Raw genomic sequence first — 26,751 nt, forward strand, 5'->3', positions numbered from 1 at the left:
CAGCATTATAAGCGGTCGTAGCGCGTGTTTAATGAGGAAGATCTGACCGCTCTTTAGCACAGGAGTAAAACGAATCGGCTGTAGTCCTGTACAAATAGTGCACCAGTGGAACCCGATCGTAAACTCGTGGCACCAACCTGCGCGAGCTTCTTTCTGAGGTTTCTGAGTGGAGAGGGGAGGGGGTTCTGTGTGTGAGGCCGTTTCCAAGCGACTGCTTATTCATCGAGCGTTCTGTTCAAACACCCCCCCCCCCCAGTAAAAAAACTCTTCGGCGAGTCCATGTAAGTGAATGCCAATTCGTCTTTCGCGAGCGCAGGTGCCACGAGTTTGCTATCGGGCTCTGTGAGGTAATAAGCAAACATGTTGGTCTTACCTTTTATCAAAGCATATATTGAGAATGCTGTCCACCTTTCTGATTACAAGAATCACATCGGATAAACTTACAGATGTTTAGGCAAAAATACAGTTAAATTCTATGAAAACTTCACACGCCGATTAGCACAAGAATGTGACATTTCACAAAGATCAGCATTAAGAGGACTGAAAATGCTGCACTTTTATCCTTATAGAGTGACATTGGTTCATCGATTACATCAAGAGAATCCTACTCGCGTGAGTTTTTGTGAGTAGATGTTGCATTCTGTTCATGAAATCAGGTAGTCTAAGTGATGAGTGAAAATAATATAAATTACAAACACAGAGTTGCTGAATATTGTTTAAGTTCCTTCAACAGAACTGTGAAAAAAGGAGTGAGAAAAGTAGCCAATCGGCTTGGAGCTCAAATAAAATCTTCTTCACATCCCCAAATTCTCTTGCAAGGAAGCACGATCGCATACCTTCTAATTGTTTCTCCTTCCATTGCCTCCACTTTAACATAAAACACTGCTGGCCAGTATCCCTGTTGATATTGTTGTCGTCGTCGTTTAGTCAGATAGGTCTGAACCTCATAAGTGATAACAAGAAGGTACCACCTGAAGGTTATTTTAATAGTATGGTTCAACTGTTGAACTCCACAAGATCTCTTTCTCTTCCAAGTCTGTTTAATGTAAGAGGAGTAGATTAACAACAATCGACAACAGTAGTCTAGCGCAGTGGCGTATACTGGTTTAAGGGTCTGGGCTACCACTGACCCTATTATTACACAAAATATATTTTAAAAATCCTATAATAAAATTCCTTACCTATTTATTTGTGAATTCCAGACGTCTTGATTGGGACGAAAATACTTTGATGACTTCGTCATTGAAATTACAGTTGGGCCACTTGCGAAGTTTCTGTAGAAATGACTTTTCAATGGACATCAGTGCCAAGCCGGATAAACGTTCTTGTGTATGAGTTGATCTACAGTAGGATTTTATTCTCTTCAACGCAGAAAATGTTCTTTCTACCGATGCTGACGTAGCTGGTATTGTCACAATTAATGTTGCCAATTTAAGGACTTCAGGAATAACTTGGTTCAGCTGGTTTTCATATATGGCAGATAATATTTCATGGATAGGTTTGTTCGAAAAATCGAAGACTTCTGCTGAATATATTACACTTAATTCATTTTTCAAACGTACTTGATCAAAGTGACTGTTATAGGACTGAAATAATTTGTTTAGTGCCTCATTCGGGAAGTTTTCTCTATAAGCAGAAAATTTTTGAGAATCTAGAAGATGTGTGAACTGAAGCTTTCTATAATCAGAAAATCTGTCAGTAATTTCCATGTGCATACGATCTAGTATGCTGTAGTACAGCTGCCTGTATTTCAATTCATCATCTCCTTTTCTTCGCTTTAATGGTGGTTCCATTGTATTGTCTGAAGAATTTTCATTTTCCATATTACTCCATATGGACGGAAACCCACTACGTCTGAACTCGGATATAGTATGTTTTAATTTTGATACCTCTTGCAAGCAGTATGCTGTGTCTAGACTTTTTGTCTGAAGAATATTATAGAGCACATCTGTATGTGCGAACACTCTAGCATAGACTTCAAGAAGAAATATATTCTGAAACTGTGTGAAAAAATACAAATATCCTTGAGCCTGCACAATTACATCATCATCCCAGTATTCTTCAGAGTCATTACAAATGATATTTTCAAAGAAAACAGTCAATTGTTCTCTGTATTCCTTTACTGTATTTACAAGCCGAGATGTAAAATTCCATCTAGTTGGTGCTACTTTTGGGAGTTTCTTTTTCATAAATTCCTTGAGTTTTTCTGATCTTTTAGGAGATGATGAGAAAAATGCAGCTAAACCCGACAGTGTTTTGAAAAAAATGCGGCATTCTGGAATGGATAAAGTAGTTTGTTGCAAAACTAAATTGAGAACATGGCTGTAACAATGGACAAATAGTGCTTGAGGATACTTTTCTTGAACTTTTGTTTTTAAGCCATTAATATTTCCCGCCATAACTAAAGCACCATCGTATGTCTGTGCAATTAACTTATTGCCGACATTGTATTCTGCTATAACACCTTTCACATGCTGAAACAAAGCAGCAGCAGTTTTGCCCGAACTGACATTTGTGAATCCTATAAACCGTTCTTGAACATTGGCAGTACTGTCGACGTATCTTAAAACAGTGGACAATTGACTCTTATTAGAGCAGTCACTTGTTTCATCAACAACAATGGCCACAAAAGGTGCTTCTTCTATTTCAGATTTTATGTTCTTTATCATAACCCCACTTGTAACAAATATTAAGTCATTATGAATTGCGGGAGAAGTACCACGAAATACTGTTGAACTCTCAAGATGATTGGCCAGTAAATGGTCTAATTCACTTAAGGAACTTAAATATTCAATATAATTTCCTCTATTGTCTGATTCCACACTCTCATTATGACCCCGAAAAGCCAATTCTTGTTTTCCTAGAAAGCAGATTGCGTTAATAAGACGCAGTAAAATCTCCCGATTTTTTTTCACAAGAGCATTGTGTTGGTTGATGTGTAGAACTTTTTGCTTATCTAGCTGTAAATCAATTCTTGTCTTCCCAAAGTTTGCAAAGTTCATGCTACTATAAATCTGAGCTTTTGATTTGTCGTGTTTTAGGACTGCCGTTCGAAGGGAGTTCATATTAGAAAACCTATCTTTTGACCACACATTAGTTTCGCGGCTAAATAACAAACATGGCCAGCAAAATAGTTTAGACAGTTTAGAACTACAACACAACCAATTCCACTTACCATATGATGTTGAAGTGAAATGGCGTGTGTACTCACGCTGTTTTTCTTTTACGTCCATGGACAAATTTAACTCAGGAGTTGGTCTTTCCATTTTCACAATTTCAACTTTCTCGTTGTTATGTACGACGGTTAAAAGGCACTTTTAATAAACTTTCTATTACACAGTCATTTTCAACACAAACCTCTCCAGAAACTTGTTCTGCCATATTTTTCACAATATCACGTAATTGGGAAATTAAAAACTTAATAATTCACAATTAATATAACTCTTAGACACTCGAACAAATCACAAATTTAAAATACTGCACTGCAAGAACACAATCACATTAATGAGCTAGCATACTAAGCATATTGTTGCTTCGCGCCTTCCAAGAAACCGATCACGAGAGCGGCAACTCACCCGCCTACACTGCACGATGGAAACAGAAGAGAGCGGGGGGACGGGCAGTTGTGCGACGTGAGCGGAACGGTCACAGGCTACCCTTCGTAACAGCGGTTTCTCCAGTGATGCCGCCTTGACAACTTGTTTCTTTTCGAGAGCAGAGAGCGCATATAAATCTAACAATTACTTTAATTTTAATTACTGTGGTAAAACTAATACGGTAATACAAAATTATTACATTATGTTATATTATAAACTTTTTCTTTTGTAATTTCCTTGGGGCGGTAGCCCCGGTAGTCCGCAAAATACGCCCCTGGTCTAGCGCAGAGATGAGCATCTTTACAGTGCCTATGTCGCATAAATTTGTAATACCTTTTATTGATGTCTTTATGACAAATTTTCTAATTTTTATGTTAATTTTCCCGATGTTTTTCCTATAGAACCATTAATTCGATATAAATCTCACCTTTTTGCGTCCCTTAGTCATAAAATGAAAAATAGTAATTTTTAAACACAATTCCCGGCCATTTCATGTTACAGCGACGTGCAAAATCTTGCCCTAGCAATCGTCATTTGTTTGGTACCTGTGGCTTTGGGAATTTCCATCACTTACTGTATACTGTACCTACAAACAATCCTTGCGAAGGGATTTTCAAGTATAGTCAACCCAAGAATTGAATGTTAATTATTTTACCATAAGAAAACACAAATGTATGTTTTTCTTTATTTCGCAAAAGAACAAATGTATCGCATTTAAAACAATTTTCGTTTTTTGTCGCAAATTCTAAGGTATTCAGTTATAATTATCGATCTAAAATTCATTAAAAAAGGAAAATAGTATAATTTGATTAGACTATGTATTGACATATCGCATTTATCGCTAATTAATACTATCTCTATAATATTATATAACACCTGGTGGAAAGTTTTCATGCTTTATCTTTCATGCAAGGACAGAAAATGCTTTGAAACGTCCAGAATAGAATTTACTATATATTATTGTATACGTACATATGGATTTGTGAGTTTTGTTGCGTTTTTATTTCAAAATATATTGAGATACTTGATATAATGATACGTTATGATGCATAAATCGACAATTACATTTCCCCTTGTCAGCGTCAACTCTTCGATGCTCATCTGTTTCGACTCATTTTTATACACAGTTTAATCATGTTTAATCTCGTTTGCAAGTAAAGAACGATAGTATTACTATGACAGCTGTGAGGAATGTGTTCGGTTTAATTCCTGCAGTCTGCAGTCAGGCATTAAAAAAAAAAAAAGTAACTGTCATTCATCACTAGTGGTGCCAAGTTTGCTGGCAATAACATGATGAAATTTCAATGTTGAGTTCGTGACCGCAAACTTGACATCTTCCAGATACTGGAAAAAACTCCATTAGTGCATTCATATTTAACATTCGTAAAGAGTAAAGTAATCAATAAAATTCTGAATCGTGTATATATAGGATCTACGTGGATAGCCCACGTTTTTTAGCTGGGATCTTGACTGGAATATCGAAGGTCGAAGTGCACATCAGTTTTATGTATACTTGACTTGGTGTCTTACGATTGTTGATGTTTATTAATTTAATATAACACTGTCCTATGAAACGACAAACTCAGGAAACATAGTAAGATGTGTAAGGCTTAAGCAGAAATGTAAGTAATGGTATTAGAAATGCGAAATGAACGTAAGATGAAAAAGAGAAGCTTGTTTATTTCCCTTATTATTAATAAGATAGCTAATTAGAACAAACTAATGAACGGGAATCACTGCCGTGGAGTAATAGTTAGCCTGTGAAACGAATGAGAGTGGATTCAAATCCTGGTTGGAACAAATTACCTAGTTGAGGTTTTTCTGGGGTTTCCCCTCTGCCCATTAAGAGCAAATGCTGGGTAACTTCTGGCGCTGGACCCTGGACTCATTTTGCTGGTATTATCACCTTCATTTCACTCAGATGCTAGATAACCATCACAGTTAATAAGGCATCGTAAAATAAACTAATTAAAAATGAGTAGGAATAAGTAGCAGACATACACATTATGCAGTATGGAATTGGACCAAGAACTAAACCTTGCAGCACGCCTGCTGCATTTACATATTTATTTGTGGAGTACACTCCATCTATCTGTCACTGGCTAGAAGAAACTGCCTATTGAAGGATGCACTGGAAGGAATAGTAAATGGAGGAAGAGTTCGGGGCAGAAGAAGATACCAGATGATAGACGACATTAAGATGTGGATCATATGCGGAGACTAAGAGGAAGGCAAAAAAATAGGAAAGATTGGAGAATGCAGGGTTTGGAGTGAAAGACCTGCCCATGGGCAGAACACTTATGTAAACTACTGGTCAAAAGTTTTCTATCACCTATCACAACTATGGATTTGTGGTTAAATCAGGGATTTCGTTTTGAATATTCTATCATATCATAATGCTAGAGAGAGAAAATATTTATTTTGTTGGTCTGTTTAGTTTTTCCAATGTGTTTGTACATTGAAATAAAGTATATAGTTGTTTTCATAGCTAATCGAAAACTTTTGACCTGTAGTATATGTATGTACTCCATCTATTTCAATTTAGAAGCTTCTCTTAGTTAAGTACCTGAAAATTAATTTTTTAAAATACTAATGCAAGAATTTGTTTTCTTTGTGAACAAAAATGGCTACAATGTATGACCGAGGCCGTGTCCCAAAGCTACGTTTTCAGCTGAAGTGAACTAGAAGTTGTCTAAAAAGCCAGATGTGATGTCAGAAATCATGATCCAAAGCTACATAGTACTTAGCAATCAAGTCTGTAGTAGCTAGTAAACGAAAATGCTTGCTTCATTGATGACTTGTTCACTAAACAAACATGGGGGTTATGAAATATGAAGATGCTTTGGAAGTGAAATAATGCAAATATAATGTAGAATAACAGGTTAACTTTGAACATTGACATTGATAGTAACGTCTTCACAATTTTTAAACATTGTTGTAATATATTAGGTCATTATCTTTTCCACATAACTCGCAATAAAACTGCATTAGGACACTACCTTCTTAATTCAGTGCTGCACTGTGATGTCACAGTCTAGTATATACAGTCACGAAGCTCAATATGTAGGGAATATGCATCCATAGATAGTTGCTAACCACTAGGATCGCTACTATCACCTCATCACAGACAATGGGAAATAGTACCGGCACAGTCTATTGTTCGTAGTACCCACAACAACTCAAGCTTCGTGACTATATATTAGACTGTGGTGATGTCATGGTTTTTAGAAAAGTAGTCTATGAAGATAGAAGAAGGCCATGTTTCAAGCTTACATGTCCAAAGCTCTCTAGTGTGTAGTTTACAAGTCATCTAGTTGCTAGTCACTAGTGTGTAGTATGGACTTGAGCTTTGAGACACTTCCTGAGTATTGAAATCTTTTGTTACATCATTTACCAAAAAAAGAATATTATGAGATATATATCGATGGTTGAGAACTAGAGTGTTCTAAGTCCAACTTTTTATAAGAAAGAAATCTGTGATCATTGTGTTCCAGTTCTTGTCTGCATATATGAATCGAACAAAATTGTAAATATTCCTCTCCATAAGATTACTATGAAGCTATTCCAAATTGTTTCATGAAGCTTTGAATGTCAGAAGCTTAAAATAGCTCTCCTGAAAAAAAAATAGTAAAATGGGTTTGGAACAGTCTGGTTCTGGGCCATTGATATATTGATTTTGCTTCCTGAAAATTTATTTGCCACTAAAGTAAGGTATAATTTACTTGGTGAATGAAAGTATTTTTTTTTTAATATTATAATATTCTCCAGTAGCTTTCCAGTTAAATAAACTGATTGGTCTCCTAATGAATATACTAATCTAATCCCATTTCGCATAGAAATAATTACAGTGCAAATGAACTAACGTTACCTGCTGTAGTCACCTAAATTCCATGAGAGACAGCCCAGTTGAATTTAAAATGTCTATAAATGCATCCTTCGATAGAATAAAGTAGACCTTCAAAACTAAAAGCAAATCAGTGTTATAATTTAACATTAGGGTACGGATTTTTAGGTCGTTAAAATGTAATTTTAGGTGCCTAAAATAGGCTTAAAAGTGTAGGAAATAGTCTCTAAAGAATTGAAAATAGGCTGTAACAAAAAATAATGTTTTCTTTAAAAACATGTTCCTTCACTTCTAGAATTTAATAATTTTAAATGCTTATACACCATTACCACCACTACTAAAAGTACAAAGACAACAAATATCTAACTAGTTATACATAAACTAAACAATTAAATGTGAAAAATAAGTTTTAGACATAAATTCAGTACACAAACAAGTCCAATATAATTAACTTTTACCAAGCCTTGTCCTTTAATGTCCATAATTAGCTTCTCAATAAATTACTAATACTTTTTCTAAATTTTCAACTAAAAAGCAATGCTGTCTGTCACTCAACACAAATTTGTATGCTGAAATTGAATGCTCCACATCCACTGAAATAACAGGAGCATATTTCAATTGTGACACTAGTTGGACAGTAATGTTACATTGTAAACCCATGTTCTTTCCTGCTAGCATATCTGAAGCAGTACGCAGGTTCTTCAGTCCTACATTTCTCTGCAGAACTTGCTCCAGTTTATCCCATACTTTATTTCCAACAGAACCAGGAACACATTAGAAATTTGAAATACAAATTTTCGAAATAAGAATGGGTGTTTTGATCTATTAGAGATTAAACTTACTTAATAGGTCAAAATAGGCTTTGTCGTCAAAATAGGCATTTTTAGGTGCTATTAAAATATCAATTTTAGGCATAGTTTCATATGAAATGTATACTTGCAAGTTTTTATGAACTTATCTTTTAAGGATTAAAATATGTTTTTACCTAAAATCCGAAGTCTATTTATCATACACTTATATTACATTGGAGTTGGGTAATCCTGCAGTTTGACTCCTAGTTAGCTGTCTGAAGACTGATTGGACCTCCAAAGACCAATGAGACTACACTTACGAGGTAACTAAGCTACGAGACAATGGGATAGGGTGGCCGGTTCCTTTTCCCATTAGTTGCATACATTGCTAAATAGTAACATAGTTCACTAATCAGACTTAAGACACACACACCGTATACTTCAGTCTACTGAATGTTGTTTGGTTTCAAAGATTGTAGGCTTCTTCAGAGTTCCTGGCAACATCAAAGAGGTAGTTCCATGATATTTTCAAGAAGACGCATGCACACACAAACACACACATACACACAGATATATACCGCAGTCTACTAAATGTTGTTTGGTTTCATTGATTCTAGGCTTCTTCAAAGAGTTGCTGGCAACATCAAAGAGGGAGTTCCATGATATGTTCAAAAGGACTTACGGAATAATCTATGAGCAGAATTCGTACGTCTTTACGGATCTGTTTGAAGAGCTGGAGCGATATTATGCCAAAGGCCAAGTAGACCTGGGAGAAGCAATGGAGAACTTCTTCAGTACTCTGTACCAGAAAATGTTCACTGTCCTGAATGCTCAGTATGACTTCGACGACAAGTATGTATGCTAAAATAAATTAGTGGGCTACATTATTGAACACTTTTCAAATGCACGGCTACTTCCAGTTTACTTGTTGCCTGTAGGTCAAATGAAAAGAAACTATCGTTTGAACATATCATCATCATCATCATCATCATCATCATCATCATCATCATCATCATCATCATCATCATCATCATCAACAACAACAACAACAACAAAATTTATACGTACCGGTATATAACTGTACCATCTGTATCTTATTTTTTAAAGTTTTGTAACTTCTTTTCTTTATGTTCTTATTTAATTAATCTGTTTCCTTCTCTCAAACATATTATTTTCATTGTGTGATATAAGTTTGTATTTTTGTTTGTCATTGAAGTGTTTATTTATTTCCATATACTATATGTAACCATTTGGTAAAATATTCATCTATTGAAAGTGTATTCTTCTTTTTCACATATGATAATTATTTATTACCTCTCTAATGTATGTTTTAATTTATTTCTTACTTAAAATGAAATGAGTAGCCTACTATGTCTTCAAACCTCGTGTCACAAAATTAGTTATTATTACACGCAGAATTATTTATATTTTTCGTTGCAAATATTCTGAATTAAAATATTTTGCAGTTCCAGACAGATAGTCTCTACCTTCAGGTAAAATTGCCTCATTGTCAGTGGTCGAATTGGACCACTGTGAGCTGGTACGGCTTACCAGAACTAAAATAAGATGCCAAAAAGCACACTTGCAGTAATAATTTAAAATTCGCTGTTATTTAATTAAGCTGATCACACAGTCAATTATTCTAACCAATAATGTCGTCATACTCTTAGATATTCCTGCACTCAGGGTTGGACAGTATTTGAAATACGTATTTGAAATATATTTGTATTATGTAATTTGTAAGGATTTTCGAAAGTATTTTGTATTTAAATACATAAAATTGATGTATTTTGTATTTCAAATACTAGAAATACTTTCTTCTTCTTCTTTGTCCTTCAAGTTTTGAATTTGGATTTGAAGAATGAACTTTTGTTTTATTTGCCTGCCCATTTTTTAACTGTCTTATTTGTTTTACAGCACTTCCTATTACATCTTCAGCCACAATACTTTTAATTAACAATTTTATATTCTTGCAGATATCTGGGTTGTGTTGGTGAGCATATGAAGGAATTGAAACCATTCGGCGATGTTCCTCACAAATTGTCTGTACAGTTGAAACGTTCTTTTGTGGCTACTCGGACATTTTCACAGGCCCTCAATGTTGCCAGTGAAGTTGTTAATAACATGGTAAAGGTGAGTTTGCACACCACTTGACATAACTTTTTAATCTTAGTGGAATAATTTAACAGTTTTCAAAATAGTGATGCTTTGTGGAAATGCGTAATGTTTGCTCCAGTACCATTTTAAAAATTCAAGGTTTGAGACAATGTTAAATCTTCTTGAGCTTATAAATTTATAGGTTTTAAATAATTTAACCCCATAAAATCACATGGTTATAAAACGATTTTACTTAGCTTATTTTAACTCATCACATCAACTACCGTTGTCATCATCATCATCGTCATCATCATCATAATCATCATCACCATTATATACAGACAGTTCACTTTACGAGGGATGCTTGTGTTAAAGGCAAAATGTAGATTGTTGATCACCATGTTATTTCAATACAGATAAATCCTAGTCCAGAATGTGTGCGAGCTCTGACAAAGATGACAGGTTGTCCAGCGTGTCAAGGACTTCCTGAATTGAAGGCTTGCAGTAACTACTGCATCAACGTGATGAAAGGGTGCTTAGCCTATCAAGCAGAATTAGATTCAGATTGGAACAATTTTGTTGGTAAGTACAACATATTATATTTCTCGCAAAGATTTTTATAACTGTTGAACATTCATATTCATTTAATTGGCTTAAACTTTCCTTATTGTATTATCTCTTGCTTGTAACTTATTTTATGTATGATTTCCGCCATTGTGGAGTAACGGTTAGTATGCCTGACCGTGAAATGAGTGGGCCTGGGTTCAAATCCTGGTTGGGACAAGTTATCTGATTGAGGTTTTTTCCGGAGTTTCCCCTCAACCCATTAATAGCAAATGCTGGATAACTTTTGGCGCTGGATCCCAAACTCATTTCGCTGGCATTATCACCATTTCATTCAGATGCTAGATAACCATAGCAGTTGATAAAACATCTTAAAATAACCGACTTTATGTACGATTCCGTATACACATTTTGTTCTGTGTGAAAGATTTTTTTAAGTTGGTTATTTAGCGACCCTGTATCAATTAATAGGTTATTTAGCATCAATGAGATTAATGATAGCGAGATGGTATTTGGCGAGATGAGGCTGAGGATTCGCCATAGATTACCTGGCATTCACCTTATGGTTGGGGAAAACCTCGGAAAAAAACCCAACCAGGTAATCAGCCCAAGCAGGGATCGAACCTGCGCCCGAGGGCAACTTCAGACCGGCAGGCAAACACCTTAACCGACTGAGTCACGCCAGTGGCTTGTGTGAAAGTACTTTCCCAGTGTGGATGATAGACCAAAAGACCAAGGACATGAATATTCGTCCATTGTTTTATTACACCTTCTGTTATATTAGGTGGAGCTTCAGCATTGTGTCTACCCTGTGCTACACCATGTGTCAGTTTAGTTAGGCTCAAACAATGAGAAATAAATCATTTTCTGTCTGTTTTTCTCTTAGGATTTTATTTAGATATTCAGTCAGTTTGTATATTATGACATTAATTATATCTCTTATAATTGTAACATATGAAGTAGCCGTGTTATGTTCTCATCACAGTTTATTGTATTTTCACTCTCCAGATGCCATGGAGAAAGTGACAGATAGATTACTGGGTCCGTTCAATATAGAAATGGTGGTGGAACCAATTGACATCAAGATATCTGAAGCGATAATGAACTTCCAAGAGAATGGGCCAGAAGTTTCGCAAAGGGTATGATTTATTATTAAACTGTCACTTCCCCTTCCCCTTCGCAAATTGCACTAAAGTGAGTTTATGGTATTTGATTTCCAATTCAAATCACTGTTATCTTATCTTTCTATGTCTCTTGGTCCAAGTTTATAGTATATACATTACATGTACATGCCAATACACTTCACGTTTTATGTTCTTATGTCATTATAATAGCATAATAGTATCATAAAATTTAACATTTTCTTAATAAATCTGAACAATAAGAAGCCAAGGTTAAACCATTTAAACTTGAAAGAATATTAATATTATCTTCAGTAAATTAAAATATTATTGTTTGCATGCAATTGTACCTTTTTATGTCTAATCTGTATATTCCGTCATAAAAATATGCACTGTTTGAATCTGATTACCACAAACATTACAAAAGAAAACAAAAATGAGATTTATTATTAGTATGTTCATTGAAAGTGGAATGTTCACATGTGATTTGTCACAATGAAACAAAAGCTAATTAGGTTTTATTTAAATATATTTTAATATTATTATAGTCATAATAATTGTCGACTTTGTGTTTTATAGGTCTTTAGTGGATGTGGTAAACCGTCATTGGGCCGTAGACGACGTGATACGACGGAGCTTGAATTCGAATCCTTACAGTTCGGAAGAAGCGATGACGATCAGAATGGACAGAATAACTTCGTGCCCACTCTTGATAAACTAGTCAAGGATATCAAGCTGAAGGTAAACGTTTTGTATCAGTGAGTAATAGCAATTTCACTGATAAAATATCTTGTTGCCAACAGATTGATAAATATTTAATATGAACCCATGTTGTAAATAGCAAAAGTTGAAAAGTTATCATTTACCCATATCCTCTGTATCCTGAATAACATTTTCAAAGGTGGTTGCAATTAAGTATCAAGCATTGTCGTATTAACACACCATTGTTAAATCATGCGAGAACTTGCCTTGTACTTTACAGCGTGTATCTTGAAAACTCTTTTTATGTGACTAACATTTAGTTTCACTCTCTGTTGGCTCTCATGGCACATGTTTCTCCTTCATGTTTAAATTATTAAGAGTTTTCATCAGTTTCTTCCAATATGGCGAAAATTACATAAATGTATGCTCTCCCTTCTGTTCTTGCTTCACTTCCATCCACCATTAACTAAATTCACCTGCTTTTACAATGCTCACACCAGCCCATCGTTCAAAACAATAAATTATGTTTGCATCAATGGCAGAATCATGTCTCATGATTAGGGGGCAGATGCATATGCACTAAAACGGCAAAATATGCATGCACGTATGCACTTAAAAACCAGGATATACTGTGTGTGCTCAAAATAACAAAATATACATTCTTATAATTAAAAAAAAAAAATTAGCAATTTACTATTATTGATGGTTTTTCTGTTATACATAAGAATACTGAGACACCATCAGTTGCTAAAGTTGCGTGTCCTTCAATCCACTGCATAAGCAGTACTCTTCTGGCACATTTTTCGTTGTCATCCTTGATAAAACTAATTCAGTATTAATAATTTTCTTGCAGCTAAGCAGTTCTAAAATACAGTGCACTCTCCACATAGTCAAAGTTTCTAAGACCTGTCACTGTAATAAAATAAAATATTCTGATTTGACACACTGGCAAGTAAAAAACAGAAAATTGCATTATGGTGCCTATATTATTGTGACAGGTGGCGAAATTCGAGTTTAGCAAGTACAGTCAAGCCTACGAACACTTCCTGTAACTTCTGCTCGAATCATATTGCAGCATTCTAGTGACAAATTTTATGCACGTGGGAGTACATAATAAGATGGCTTCTTGTTTTGAATAACTTTCTTTAACCACAACTTTCATCCATCATAATATCCCAATATTGTAAATTTGCACAATCAGCGATGTACTTAATAATTGAGTGCTTTGTTGATTGCCAAGGATTTGTTCAAAATGATTTGCCGACAACAGTGTACTGTCTGCATGTTGTCAAATTGCAATACTCGTATATAAAATATAAATCCTATAACATGTTTCTTCTGTATTCCATTTTTCCGATTTTCCATATTCTTAATCTTGGTTTAAGCACCATATTGCTAAAAAAATAACAAAATACCATATGAAGACTTCGCGGGAAAAACGATGAATGTCACAGTTTTCTTAAGGTTGATGTCATTATCTAATTCAATTGATCACTGTGAAATTTAATGTTGTTCTTATGAAAAATGGTAAAAAGGAGAATTATCACCACGAATACAGTAATCCTTTCCTTTATTTTCTATAGAAACAGCACTACATCTTGCAGTTATAGACTCAATTAGATCATTATGTAATCCTTAACAGAAATGTGACATTCATCGTTTTTCCCGTGAACCCTTCATATGCTTTTATATGCGCTAAAAACTGAAGTATGCATTATTAACCTCTTAAATATGCATGCACTATAAAATCTTGATCTTTGGTTACCAATAATTTGAAATGCATTTATATAATGGTAGCATATGATTTGGAACTAAGAAGTAAAATGTGTAAATATGCTAAAATCTACCCCCTACTCATGATAAACCAGAGAAGAATGTGATCGAAAACAAATGGAAACTGAAGCAACACAGTGGGAACGATATTTCGAAGCTGTGATCAAATGAGGAGCATTGATTCGAAACGCATTTTCTCCACCCTCGGAGAAATTTCTGTTTGAAGCGTATTTTTGTACTTCATAACAGTGGCGGCCAGTGAGGCATTCTGGTGGTGGTACCAAAAATGAGAAAAGGTTGCACGCAAATCACTCTAGTGAAAGGTGATAATCACAACTCTACGTTCACATTATGTTAAATAAAACACATTAATTTTATTAAACCAGCTATTTTACCAGGTGTGCAGTTAATAACCCACTTAGTAACAGTTACAATAACATTTCCGAAACTAATAACGAAATTTACAAATACAGATAATGCAAAACTTTCACAGTATGGTTAAGTCAAATATAAATAACTGTTATAACTAGTAAAATTACTGGCAAAAACACAGGAGATGAACACTTATATAGATAGTAAATGAACACGTTTGCACTTTACTTAAACAGGCCGACGAATCCAAGGCAGCAGCCTGAATAACACATGTTCATGTCCTGCACAGATCTCATGTATCGTTAACAAAAACATCAATACTAGCAACAGTGTAGCAATATTTAGTTGCCGCGAAATGAAACAAATATTACACAAAATTAACAAATAGTGTTACATAATATGAAAAAATATTTATCTTTCTAAAAAGAACCATGACTGACTATCTCTGCATTCAATATAATTAAATGGATAATAATTTACACATTCAAATCCAAGTTGTGTGCATTAGTTTTGAATTGGTAACATCACATTAAGATTTGGCGCGGAACTTTAACTTGTGTTTTCGTGCAAGTCTGCACTTGATCGTTCCTTGCCTAACATCTGCAACAACCCTGCATCTAGCAAAATTTCTGCTTTACTGTGCTGTAGTGGGCAGAATGTTAACTACTAAGTCAAATTGAATTCGGCTCAGTGTCTACCATAAGAAACGCATGTAGCCTATACTAGAATCAGTAGCCTTTTGTACAGTGTTATATCGATGCAGACAGTGCCACACCAAACTCACTCCAACATTCGGAAAAATGCTGCAAAGTGAGTCCCTATCTGTGCACGCGCTCATTCAGGTGAAATACGAATAAAATGCGTAAAAATAAACTATTACAACTGCTTTTTAGGATATTATTTTTTGTTTCTTTCATTGGTAGTGCCATGGCACACTGGGACTGCCCCAAAAGCTGCCCCTGCTTCATAATGCGGGATATCGAATACATAAACATATTGCTTTCAAATAGTAATTTCTCCCAGTGTAAAATGATATGGAAAACAACAGACTGATTCAGAAAGAGTTTTCTCTGCCAATATATTCGGATCAAAGCGCAAATTCTCTATTACGTGCAAAGCAGAGCACCTGTTTCCTGCTTGCACATGCATGATAGAAGTCTTCTATTGCATATTACTACTGACAATGAGTAATTCATTCTGCACGTGTTAAGTATTTAGTATTTATTGCTACATACAATGAAAATAAATACATTTTTTGGTTGTAGTGCACACCCATTTGAGCAAACTCGAACTGTTCGAGAGCAGTTCCCATAGATAACTATTTTGTACTAAATGGAACATAACAAAGATCAATAAACTCAGGTACAAAATCAATACAATTATTACAAAACATGGATTTACGAAGATAAAAGAAGAGAATCAAGTCAAGAACAGAATATAAGTTGGAATGAATAAATAATACATTGACATTAAGAAAAAGAAGAAAGGAAAAGGGAGCATGAATACTAAATAATTTGCTTAATTTTTGTTTATTTATTAATATAAAAATAACCTAGGTCAGGATTTATTACCAAAATGAAGTTATATTACCCAGCCCCTTAACTCTGGTTATGATTTATTTTAGTGGTTGTGTAATATTTAAGTTTAGCTAAAGAATGTGTCAAATTTCTTCTGGTAGAATAAACATGTTATTTTCTATATATTTCTGACGATTTTTATGATAATATTTTAATAATGTAAGTGAAATCTGCACTTGTCTCTTATTTAAGGGATCCCTCTGTACATTACATAATGACTATCCTGTGAGGTTTCAAGAGCTGTTCATGACCTATCACATTGGCTGCAAATAAATGCATCAGTTCGTATAAAATCATTTTAATGGTGTTCCGTGTACATGGCCAATCTTATCTGCCTGCAGACAGGGTATTTGGACGTATAGAGACAGTATTAAGGAAACGTCAGAAACAATTATGCCTGATGATTCTAGAAAAGATATACAATGCGATTGGTACCATCAAAGTGGTGAGCAAAGATTGAGAGAGAAAGCTGCTGAAAAATCGACTTGGTGATAATTGGATGGAGATGAGAAGAGTTGAAACTATTCACTAACATTCTGTTTCAAGGGAACGAAAGTGATGAATTTTTAATTTCAAATACTGTGGATGATTTTATTCAATTTCAAATATTGTGGACGATTCTATTTAATGTGACTGTCTCAGTGAGAAGGAAGGTCTTCATTAGAGTCCAAAAAAACGCTTTTTCAGCTCAGGTATATCAAATGAAACTGTCCATTTACCTTTAAGGGGTTAGGTACAGCTTACAGCAATAACATTTTGGAAATATTCAACATTTTTTTCCTCCATTACTATATCTTGTACAATAATTAAAATTAGTAGGCCTATGTGTAAAATACTGTCCTTCTCCTATATGAAAAAAAAAAATACTTTTACGATTTAAAAAAAAATTATATTTTCTTTACAAAATTCAAAATGGTGGTAGTTCACTGTGCAGTGATGAAGCATTTCCCTCATAACTTAAAAACTATGCAACATTCTGTGATGAAATTTTTGTGTGTATTCATGCATATCGTATCTACAGTATGATGCAAAATGACTTCTCTACCTTTGATAGATTATCTGATAAAAAAATAAATTTATTTAAAAAATGGTCAAATATCAGTATTCTCTTCTAACACAAAATAAAAAAATATATATTATGTATAAAGGAATGTACTTGAAAGAGCATGATATTATAAACACGAGTTTCAGCAATAAAATAAAAGAGAGAGAACGTGAAAAAGTTGAAAAGTTTATGAGTTATGGAGGAAATGCTTCATCACTGCACAGTGAACTGCCACTATATGAATTAAAAAAAAAATATATATAATTTTTTTAATTGTAAACATATTCGTTCCATATAGCAGGAGAACAGTGTTTTATACATACCAATTTTAATTATTGTACAAGATACAGTAATAGAGGGAAAACATTTTTAGTATTTCCACAAATTTTACTGCTGTAAGCTGTACCTAACCCCTTAACTAGTGCTGTGTTCTTTGTTAATTTGGATAAAAATGAAAATTATGCAGTAATAGAGGGAAAAAATTTATAATATTTCCACAAATTTTACTGCTGTAAGTTGTACCTAACCCCTTAACTAGTGCTGTGTTCTTTGTTCATTTGGATAAAAATGAAAATTATGCTATAGATTTTGTTTCAGAAAGCAATTTCTCCATCTAGTTGGAACAAACTGTAATTTCTCCAACATATTTTTCAAATTCCTGCCGAATCTGGTAAACTTTAGATATCACTAATTTGCTATATAAATTACAAATTAGTTTCTTTTCATGATTCATCAGTTATTTTATATTTATTCTGTCTCAGCTTCAAGTTATTAAAAAAATCGTTTTCTAAAAAAAAAAAATGCTTCAGTGGGGAACATGCGTTTTGAATCAATGCTCCTCAAATATAAACCACTCTGACGCAGAATTGATTGTCTCTCTCCAATGAGAGGGCTACATAAGGGTTCCATAACTAGGCCTGTATTACGGCAATTTCTAAAACGAATTAGTGAATCACTGTTTATGCCAGAACTTCAAGACTTTCAAATCAGTATCCTTGCATCCTTGCAAGAGAATTTGGGGCTGTGAAGGAAAAATCTGTGTGAACTCCAAGCCTGTTGGCTACTTATATCACTTCGTTTTTCACCATTCATTTGAAGAAATTAAATTACGTTTTATTTAACGATGCTCGCAACTGCTGAGGTTATATCAGCATCATTGGTGTGCCAGAATTTTATTCCACAGGAGTTCTTTTACATGCCAGTAAATCTATTGACATGAACCTGTCGCATTTAAGCACATTTAAATGTCATCGACCTGAGCCGAGATCGAACCCGCAACCTCGAACACAGAAGGCCAGCACTCTACCAACTGCGCCACCCATGCCAACTCATTTGAAGAAACTTCAGAGAATTTCGAAGAAGAAAAACCGAAAATAGACGTAACCCAATAGCCACCGAATAAGAGGAAGGAATGTAGCAAGAATCAGCAATATGACTGAACAGCAGCAGAACAGGGTTGCCGAAGATGTTGAAAGCCTAGCCAAGTGGTGAAAGGGATTTAAGCCCTTGAACTAAGCAAATGATGATTAAGTAAGATCATCCAGAAGTACCCAAGGCAACAGACATAAACTAAGGCTCCAGTTTGTGAATGCTTTAATTGGGAAAATGCCGAAATTTATGACAAGAAAAATGTAGCTCTGTGGCCCATTTTTTTTGTGACCCTTCCTGACATTTTTTTTAGTGCCCTGAGAAATCCACGGAAAACTACAGGCAGGATGAGTTATCTCAATATAAGAGGCTAGCCAATCATCTATGTAGTGACTAATAAAATATGGCTCGCTTGACCATGAAGGCATAATGTGGGGAAGTTGGGTATTCTAACCAAGGCCAGTTTTCGACTATGAAGCGTTTTGCCTCCGACCACATGTTTTCGATGAGGCTGAGATCGGCCCCACAATGAAGTACATTGTCAGTGAGCCAATGTTGGACTACCCATGTCTTGTGGATTGATGACTGATTCTGCTGGAAAAGAATAACCCCATTGGGATACATTTGTCACACTGATGATCATGGATCACAATATCTCTCAGAATATAGAGATACTGGGCACTGTTCAGCCGACTATCTATCTTGTGAAGATATCCGATTCTACACAAGGACATCCACCCCACACAGATACAGAAACACAACCAGAGTATGCATGCTTTTCACACACAGGCCGAGAAACTCGTACCAGCCTATTGTTTGCCAAAGAAAACACGGACTCATCTGAGAAAATTATTTTTTCCCAGTTTCCATTCATATTATCTTGATCAAATTTAATGTGAGCCAGTATCTCTGTGGTTTTCAGGCAGCCAGTCCACAGCTGCGCTTCTATATATGAGGTCAGCATCCTTCAGACGGTTCCTCGCATGTACAACTATGGACATTCTATGTAATGGACATTTTGAAATGTGGTCGTTTAATTTTGTGGACATTTAACATCTATGGACATTCAAATCCGTGGACATTATGTGCATGTGTATTTTTAAATGTGGAAATTTGTGCAATGGAAGTTATGCATTGGATTTTTTTTACTCTGAACTGATTTAAATGTATGACAAAATTAGAGCATTTAGTGAGTAAAAACTATGTATGCAAATCTGGCTTTCAGGTATACCTCTCTGTGAAGTTGACTTGAATAATTTCAAGGGAAAAATTGTTCCGGGGCTGGGTATCGAACCCAGGACCTTTGGCTGAGCGCGCCAATGCTCTACTGACTGAGCTACCTAGGAACTATACCAGACACTGGTTTTCCATTTATATCCACATACCTCAAATGGGCTGACAAGATGTCAAAGCCCAACACTGAGTGCACACAAATTCTGTGTGATTTGAAGTGTGGTTTTCTGTTAACGAACAGTGACGTATATTTTGCAAATCTGGCTTTCAGGTATAGTTTCTTTCAAGCTTACTTGAATAATTTCAAGAGAAAAATTGTTCCGGGACTGGGTATCGAACCCGGGACCTTTGGCAGAGAGTGGCAATGCTCTACCGACTGAGCTACCCAGGAACTGTACCAGATACCAATTCAACCCAGCCCTGGAAAAATTTTCCCCTTGAAATTATTCAAGTCAGCTTCACAAGGAGCTATACCTGAAAGCCAGATTTGCATAATACAGTAAAATCCCTTGTAATCGGCACCCAAATAACCGGCAATACCAAAACAACGTTTAAATCTGCCACAAAAAAAAGTTTAAATCTGCCACATCGCCACAGTCTGGGCCATCAGTTTGCCACATTAGGAAGTTTCCACGAACTTTAATTTTCAGTGGATATTTGACTAAAATTAATGCATTATTTGTGTTGTGTGATGTGTTTTAATAAAGAAAATCCACACAGTTTTTATGTTTATTTAGTTATGTTTGGGCTGTCAGTGTTTCCACATTAGGAAGTTTGCACGGACTTTCATTTTCAATGAATTTTCGGACCTAGAATTAGGCTATTGTATTATCTGTGTTGCGATGTGTTTTAATAACGAAAATTCACACAGTTTTTATGTTTATTCAGTTATGAGCAAGTGATAGAGAAATAAGCTTCACAGGCTGCAGTTTCAACATTTGGCACCATGAAATACGAACTTTTTTGTATGCACCGGTATATATTCAATTATCCTGCAAAATCTCATATCTGGCAAAATCTCATATCCGGAACTAGCCTGGTCCCTTTGGTGCCAGTTAAGTGTCACACAGAGTTTGTGTGCACTCAATATTGGGCTTTGACGTCTTGTCAGCCCACTTGAGGTATGTGGATATAAATGTAAAAATTGAGCTGCATTGGCGCACTCAGCTGAAGGTCCTGGGTTCGATACCCAGTCTCGGAACAATTTTTTCCTTGAAATTATTAAAAAAACTATGTAGTATATGGACGCACCAACTGTCAACAGAAATATCTTCCATTTTCCAAAGTTTACAATTGTGTTTCAGTCTTCTCCTTCATCTGCAAAAGCTGAAGATTACGTGGAATTTGAATCAAGATTTAACAATTTAGATCTCCTTGAGTCTGATTTCCAGTTATTTGCTACACCATATGCAGTCAGTATAGATAACATTGTTTCAGAGCATCAATTAGAGCTTATTGATCTACAATGTGACAGGGAACTAAAAGACTAATATATAAATAAATCCAACTTGTGAGTTTACAGAAATTTTTCTCAAACAAAATTTCCTTGCACAGACAATGCTCTAAATGTGATTCTATGCTCCTTGAGTCAATACATGCGTCACAAGCGGAAGCAATTCCATATGTACTACTGTTCACTTGTTCATTGAAGTCAGGAGTAATGTAGGAGAAACTTGTCTGGCTCACAAACGGGAAGATATAGGTTTGATCCCCAGTGACAGTAATGTTTTGTATAGTTAGAATAGAAGATACAGAAGCATCTAGAGAGCTCCAGAACTCGTAATTTGTAACCCTCACAGGAATGTTGTCTCTGATATGTACTTTCTAGTAAAATAGCTACTTCCAGAAGTTTTGATTATGGTATAAAAGCAAGTACTGCTAACAGAATGTGGTAAAACGTAAAGATGAGGCTTAGATTGAAGATGGTGTTTGGTAATCAAGAGTATGTAAATATTATTTTGGGAGGCGGCGAAGAGTGCAATATGAGCGAAATGTCTGTATCACAGGAAGTTCTCGCAGAGGACATTACCCTCAAGTGACATGCACATTGGTATATTTCGAAAAGCCTTACACCCAGAACGAGAACGCCCTGTATGAGACGAACCCATGGTTGAGCAAGTGTTAAATCACGTTTGCAGAACCTACACGACAGCACGAGGAACATAGCAAGGCATTTTAGAGTAAGTCACATGAAGATATGGCGAATCCTCCACCAACATAAATTCCACCCTTACCAAGTTCAGTTACACCATAAATTAAGGGAAATGGACTTTGATTGATGCATAGCCTTCAGTCAATGGTTGCTGGAGACAGTCAACCAAATACTAGTTTTCTACAATGTGTCCTCTCAAAATAATGGGAATGTGAACCAGAAAAATCTTGACTATTGGAAGTGTCGAAAATTGCACACTGAATGAAGACAGAGGCCCTTCAGGTGCGCTTGGGCATCAAGTATGAGACAGAATTCCTGGGAAGAAAATAATTGATTTAGATTTGTATGAGGAGTGTCTGAAAGGGCGCCAATACCTAACCAAAAATAGTTGCCACTGTAACTGGAAGATATCCCACTACATATACAGCAAAGAATATAGCTGTTACATGATGGTTCACCACTCCACAGGACGGATGCAGTCCGAAATAATCTCAACGAGATTTTCCCTAGATATTGGATTGGGAGAAGAGCACACATACTGTAGTCTGCATGATCCAGTGCGACTTCTTCTTGTTGGTGTATGTGGAAGACCAAGTCTTTCCCAGGCAACAGACAAACTCCCGGCTCATCAAGGTGCCATCTGTCAAACAGAGCTACAATCCCTGGTCTGCCATAGTCCACTGTGAAAGCCCCTATGCCTTCCTAGGATCTGCATCCCCCCAGACAGATGACATTTGTAGGTGAATTATGGTACCTCATCTGCCCGATTTCCTGATCGACCTGAAACTATTGAAGATGATAGAAGAAATTGAAATTAATGAAGGCGAAATGAGTCCGAGGTCCAGCACCAAAAGGCACCCAGCAATTCTGCTTCAAGTGGTTGGAGGGGAAAATCTCGGAAAAAACCTGCAAACAGATAACTTATCCCAACCAGGATTTGAACCTAGGTCTGCTCATTTCACGGTCAGGCATGCTAACCATATTCCACAGCAGTGGACTTGCTCTGTGACTTACTTATTAGTGTTCCTAATATGGAAAAACCTGGTGAAAGCAAAATGCACTTAAAATTCTTGAAGGACCAGCACAAGAACTTGTGAGATAGAATAAACAGTTCATAAAATCTCCCTTGATTTTTTTAACGTAATTAATCCACCACTGTAGAGTAATGGTTAGTATGTCTGGCCATGGATCGAGCGGGCCTGGGTTCAAATCATGGTTGGGACAAGCTACCTGGTTGGGGTTTTCCATTAACCAATTGAAGCTGAATTGCTGGGTAACTTTCGACATTGGATCACGGACTCATTTCGCCATCATTAATTCACATATCATCATCATCCATAAAATAGCCTGGTTTAAGTTCATGGTGCAACGTGCTGTACTTGTACAAGAGTGTGGCCCTTCAGCTACCCAATCATTCACAGAATAGGAGTGGTAAGCACAATAAGCCTCAGGCTGCAGTGCAAACCTTCAGGTCCCTCCTCCTTACGAGAGAGGAAGAGAAATATATGTTGTTGTTGTTTTCTAATGTAAGGCGCTTGACAATAAAGTCATTTGACCTCTTGCACTCCAATATTTTTCAAAGATAAAGAGAAATATATATATATATATATATATAATTAGGCCATGGCACTTAATTTATTTAAGCATTAAGCTGTTAGAAATTATAAGCATCGAATTACTTGTTTGCTGTATCTTTCAATATTATATACAATAAGACTGAAGACATATCTCATTTATTTTTGTAAACATATTGTTTTGTTTTTATTTCTGATTGGAAAATTTGAAACTTCAATGTTTTAACTTACAATGTGTCAAATGATTATACGTTTAATATGAAGATAAAATAAATTTATCACATACATAAGAATAATTTATTTTGCGCCTGAATAAATATAGTTAATCTATAATCAATGTTAGCATTTGTAACTTAAAAAATAAGTGTTACTTAACAATCCCCATCTCTCCCCATTCTGTTGTGCTATCTATGCACTCTAAAGGAGCTCCTGAGTCCTTAGCAGAGATGTGTTATGTCACAGAGCCAGCAGTTGACTCTGCGTGGTTTGTACTGCATTTTCGACACTAGTGGTATTGGCTTCACCTTTAAAGATTAGTTCTATTGTAATTATTTTCTTTTCTTTACAGATAAAGGATACAAAACAGTTCTGGTCACACTTACCTTATCAGATATGCAATGACGATCATGTTGCCGCAAGTCCAGCGAAAGACGATAGCTGCTGGAATGGAGCTATGAAAGCAAGGTACTAGATCCATAGTCATAAAACCATTGTGATTCTAATGTAATGTGTTTGACTTCATGCACTCAGAAAGGTTTCTTTACTCTTGATAACTGCCAAAATAAATGTGAGGTTCATCCATTTCTCATCTCAGCAGTAAAGTTACAAATGTTATCAGAGTAACTGCAATTACATCTGTTAAGATAATGAAACCGTCATATCTTTCGAGCCATGCATGGAGAAATTCTGTTTATTTTTTCGTGTTGTGCTTCTGAATAAATTATGATTATTTAGGGATCGTTTAAGTCTCATATAGGATGACCAGACGTCCTGAAAAACTGGGATTATCCTCAGCCTTCTTCCTGGTGTCTCGAAAATACTACTTTGGGATGCAAAATTTTCCCGGTTTTTTGTCATATCATTAACAGGAAAATTTTTATATTTGCATGCACTGTTAGCATAATTTATTTTCTTGACGTCAGTTGTTCATTGTTGAGCCAAATGTCCTGTGAAAATTGCATTATTGTTGTTTGTAACATTATAATGTTTCTAGTTAATATGGTAAAGTAATTATTACTATTACCTACTATGATGTACCGAAGTACATAAGATATTACCACAGTCTACTATATACAGTCGCGAAGCTTGAGGTGATTTTTTGCAAATCTCGTGATAAAGCGCTCCAAGCGGTTAGCAACTAGAAACAATAGACTGTCCACCATCGACTTTAGACTGTGTCGTATTTCCATCGAGTGCTAGCTCGTTGGGTATTTCACATTGATGCTTGTGAAATGTTCGTTATTGGTTGTAATGAAAATGTTAATGGCTAAAATACAATAATTGGAATAATAATATTTTACTAGAGACGTAGAAAAATTAAGTTTGTTTTAATGAAATTTATTGATCACGTTTTATTTTCAATTCTGGTAGGATTATTATTGCTTAGGCCTACTTTTTTTTCAAAGGATATGTTTTTAATTATAGCTGTTAATTCTGTTGTTATTTTTATTTGTTACTTTACTAGAGACGTAGAAAAAGTCTGTTACAATAAAATTTATTGATCACGTTTTATTTCCAATTCTGGTGTGATTATTATTGCTTAACCTCATCCCACTTTGTTAACTACGTAAGCCTACACTACAGGTACCAGTACACCAAAGTTACTCCATTAATTCATATTTCCATTATTATTGTTGTAAAGGGAAATGAAAATTAATATTTATTGGTTTCATAGTTAATTATCGCTATAATCCTGAATGAGTGAAACTATTATAGTAAATTTCAGTTCGTTTTGCACAAACAAAAATAATATTAACCTATTTCTTGCTGGTATCTTCGAGTTCATGGTGGAATTTAATATACTTCATTAAAATAATAAATTAACTTTATGCATTTAATATTTCAATAATGGAAGGAAGGTGTTAATTTTCTCAAAAGAACACGACAACGAAAGTGTAACATATTTTCTCGTCTGCTAGGAGAGAGATCTGCAATGATGAGGCGATAGTAGCGATCCTAGTGGTGGGCAACTACCCATGTTTGCATTTTTACTACATATTGAGCTTCGCGACTGTATATAGTAGACTGTGATATTACCGTGCAGGGATTCTCAGGTTCGAGTCCCAATGCCGGAGAGAATTTTTCTCTGTTCTACCCATCCTTCATTTTATAGTAACGCAGAATTCCTGCATGAAAATATGATATGTACTTTGGTACATCATAGTAATATGATACGCATAAGTAATCACTTAGTGATTCAAGATGGCGTTCATTCTGTCAGATCCCAGCCACTTAGTCACTCGTAATGAGTGCACCTCTGTAAATAGTATGTTGGACATTGTGTCACTGTCACATATTCTGTGACACAGTACATAAGGGTAGCCCACCAAAGGGAAAATTGAGAGGTGGAACTTACACTGAGAGGGATTCAATCCGGCATTGGAACTGAAATCCAGTGTGGCTTAGTGGCTAAAGTGTCAGCACTTAGAGCTGAAAACCTGGGTTCGAGTCCCGGTGCCAGAGAGAATTTTTTTCCGTTCTACCCATCCTTCATCATGTGATAAAGTAAGCTGTGTTTAATTTGGTGAAGTGATGTGGAAGATTTCATAAAGTTGTTTTGTTGTTTTCTAATGCCAGGCGCGTGACAATAAAGTCATTTGACCTCTTGCACTCCAATATTTTTCAAAGATTTCATAAAGTAGAATAGCATTTCATTAAGAAAGGACATTATAATGATGAAGTTGAATGTACCGTTTGTTTTTGCTTTCGTGCAGATATGAAAG

The 26,751-nt window shown here is 35.4% G+C and overlaps 1 protein-coding gene across 1 annotated transcript in view; it reads left to right on the forward strand.

The window, feature by feature from the left end:
- Nucleotides 1-26,751, forward strand: part of dlp (glypican dally-like) — a 124,104-nt gene that overhangs the window by 76,447 nt on the left and 20,906 nt on the right. The window contains exons 7-12 of the mRNA XM_069822626.1: nt 8,849-9,083; nt 10,208-10,364; nt 10,745-10,910; nt 11,901-12,031; nt 12,593-12,754; nt 24,378-24,493. Coding sequence (XP_069678727.1) covers nt 8,849-9,083; nt 10,208-10,364; nt 10,745-10,910; nt 11,901-12,031; nt 12,593-12,754; nt 24,378-24,493 — 967 coding nt within the window. The remainder of the gene's footprint in view (nt 1-8,848; nt 9,084-10,207; nt 10,365-10,744; nt 10,911-11,900; nt 12,032-12,592; nt 12,755-24,377; nt 24,494-26,751) is intronic.

Source organism: Periplaneta americana, chromosome 3 (assembly GCF_040183065.1).
Source record: "Periplaneta americana isolate PAMFEO1 chromosome 3, P.americana_PAMFEO1_priV1, whole genome shotgun sequence".
In the NCBI taxonomy this organism is placed as follows: Eukaryota; Metazoa; Arthropoda; class Insecta; order Blattodea; family Blattidae; genus Periplaneta; species Periplaneta americana.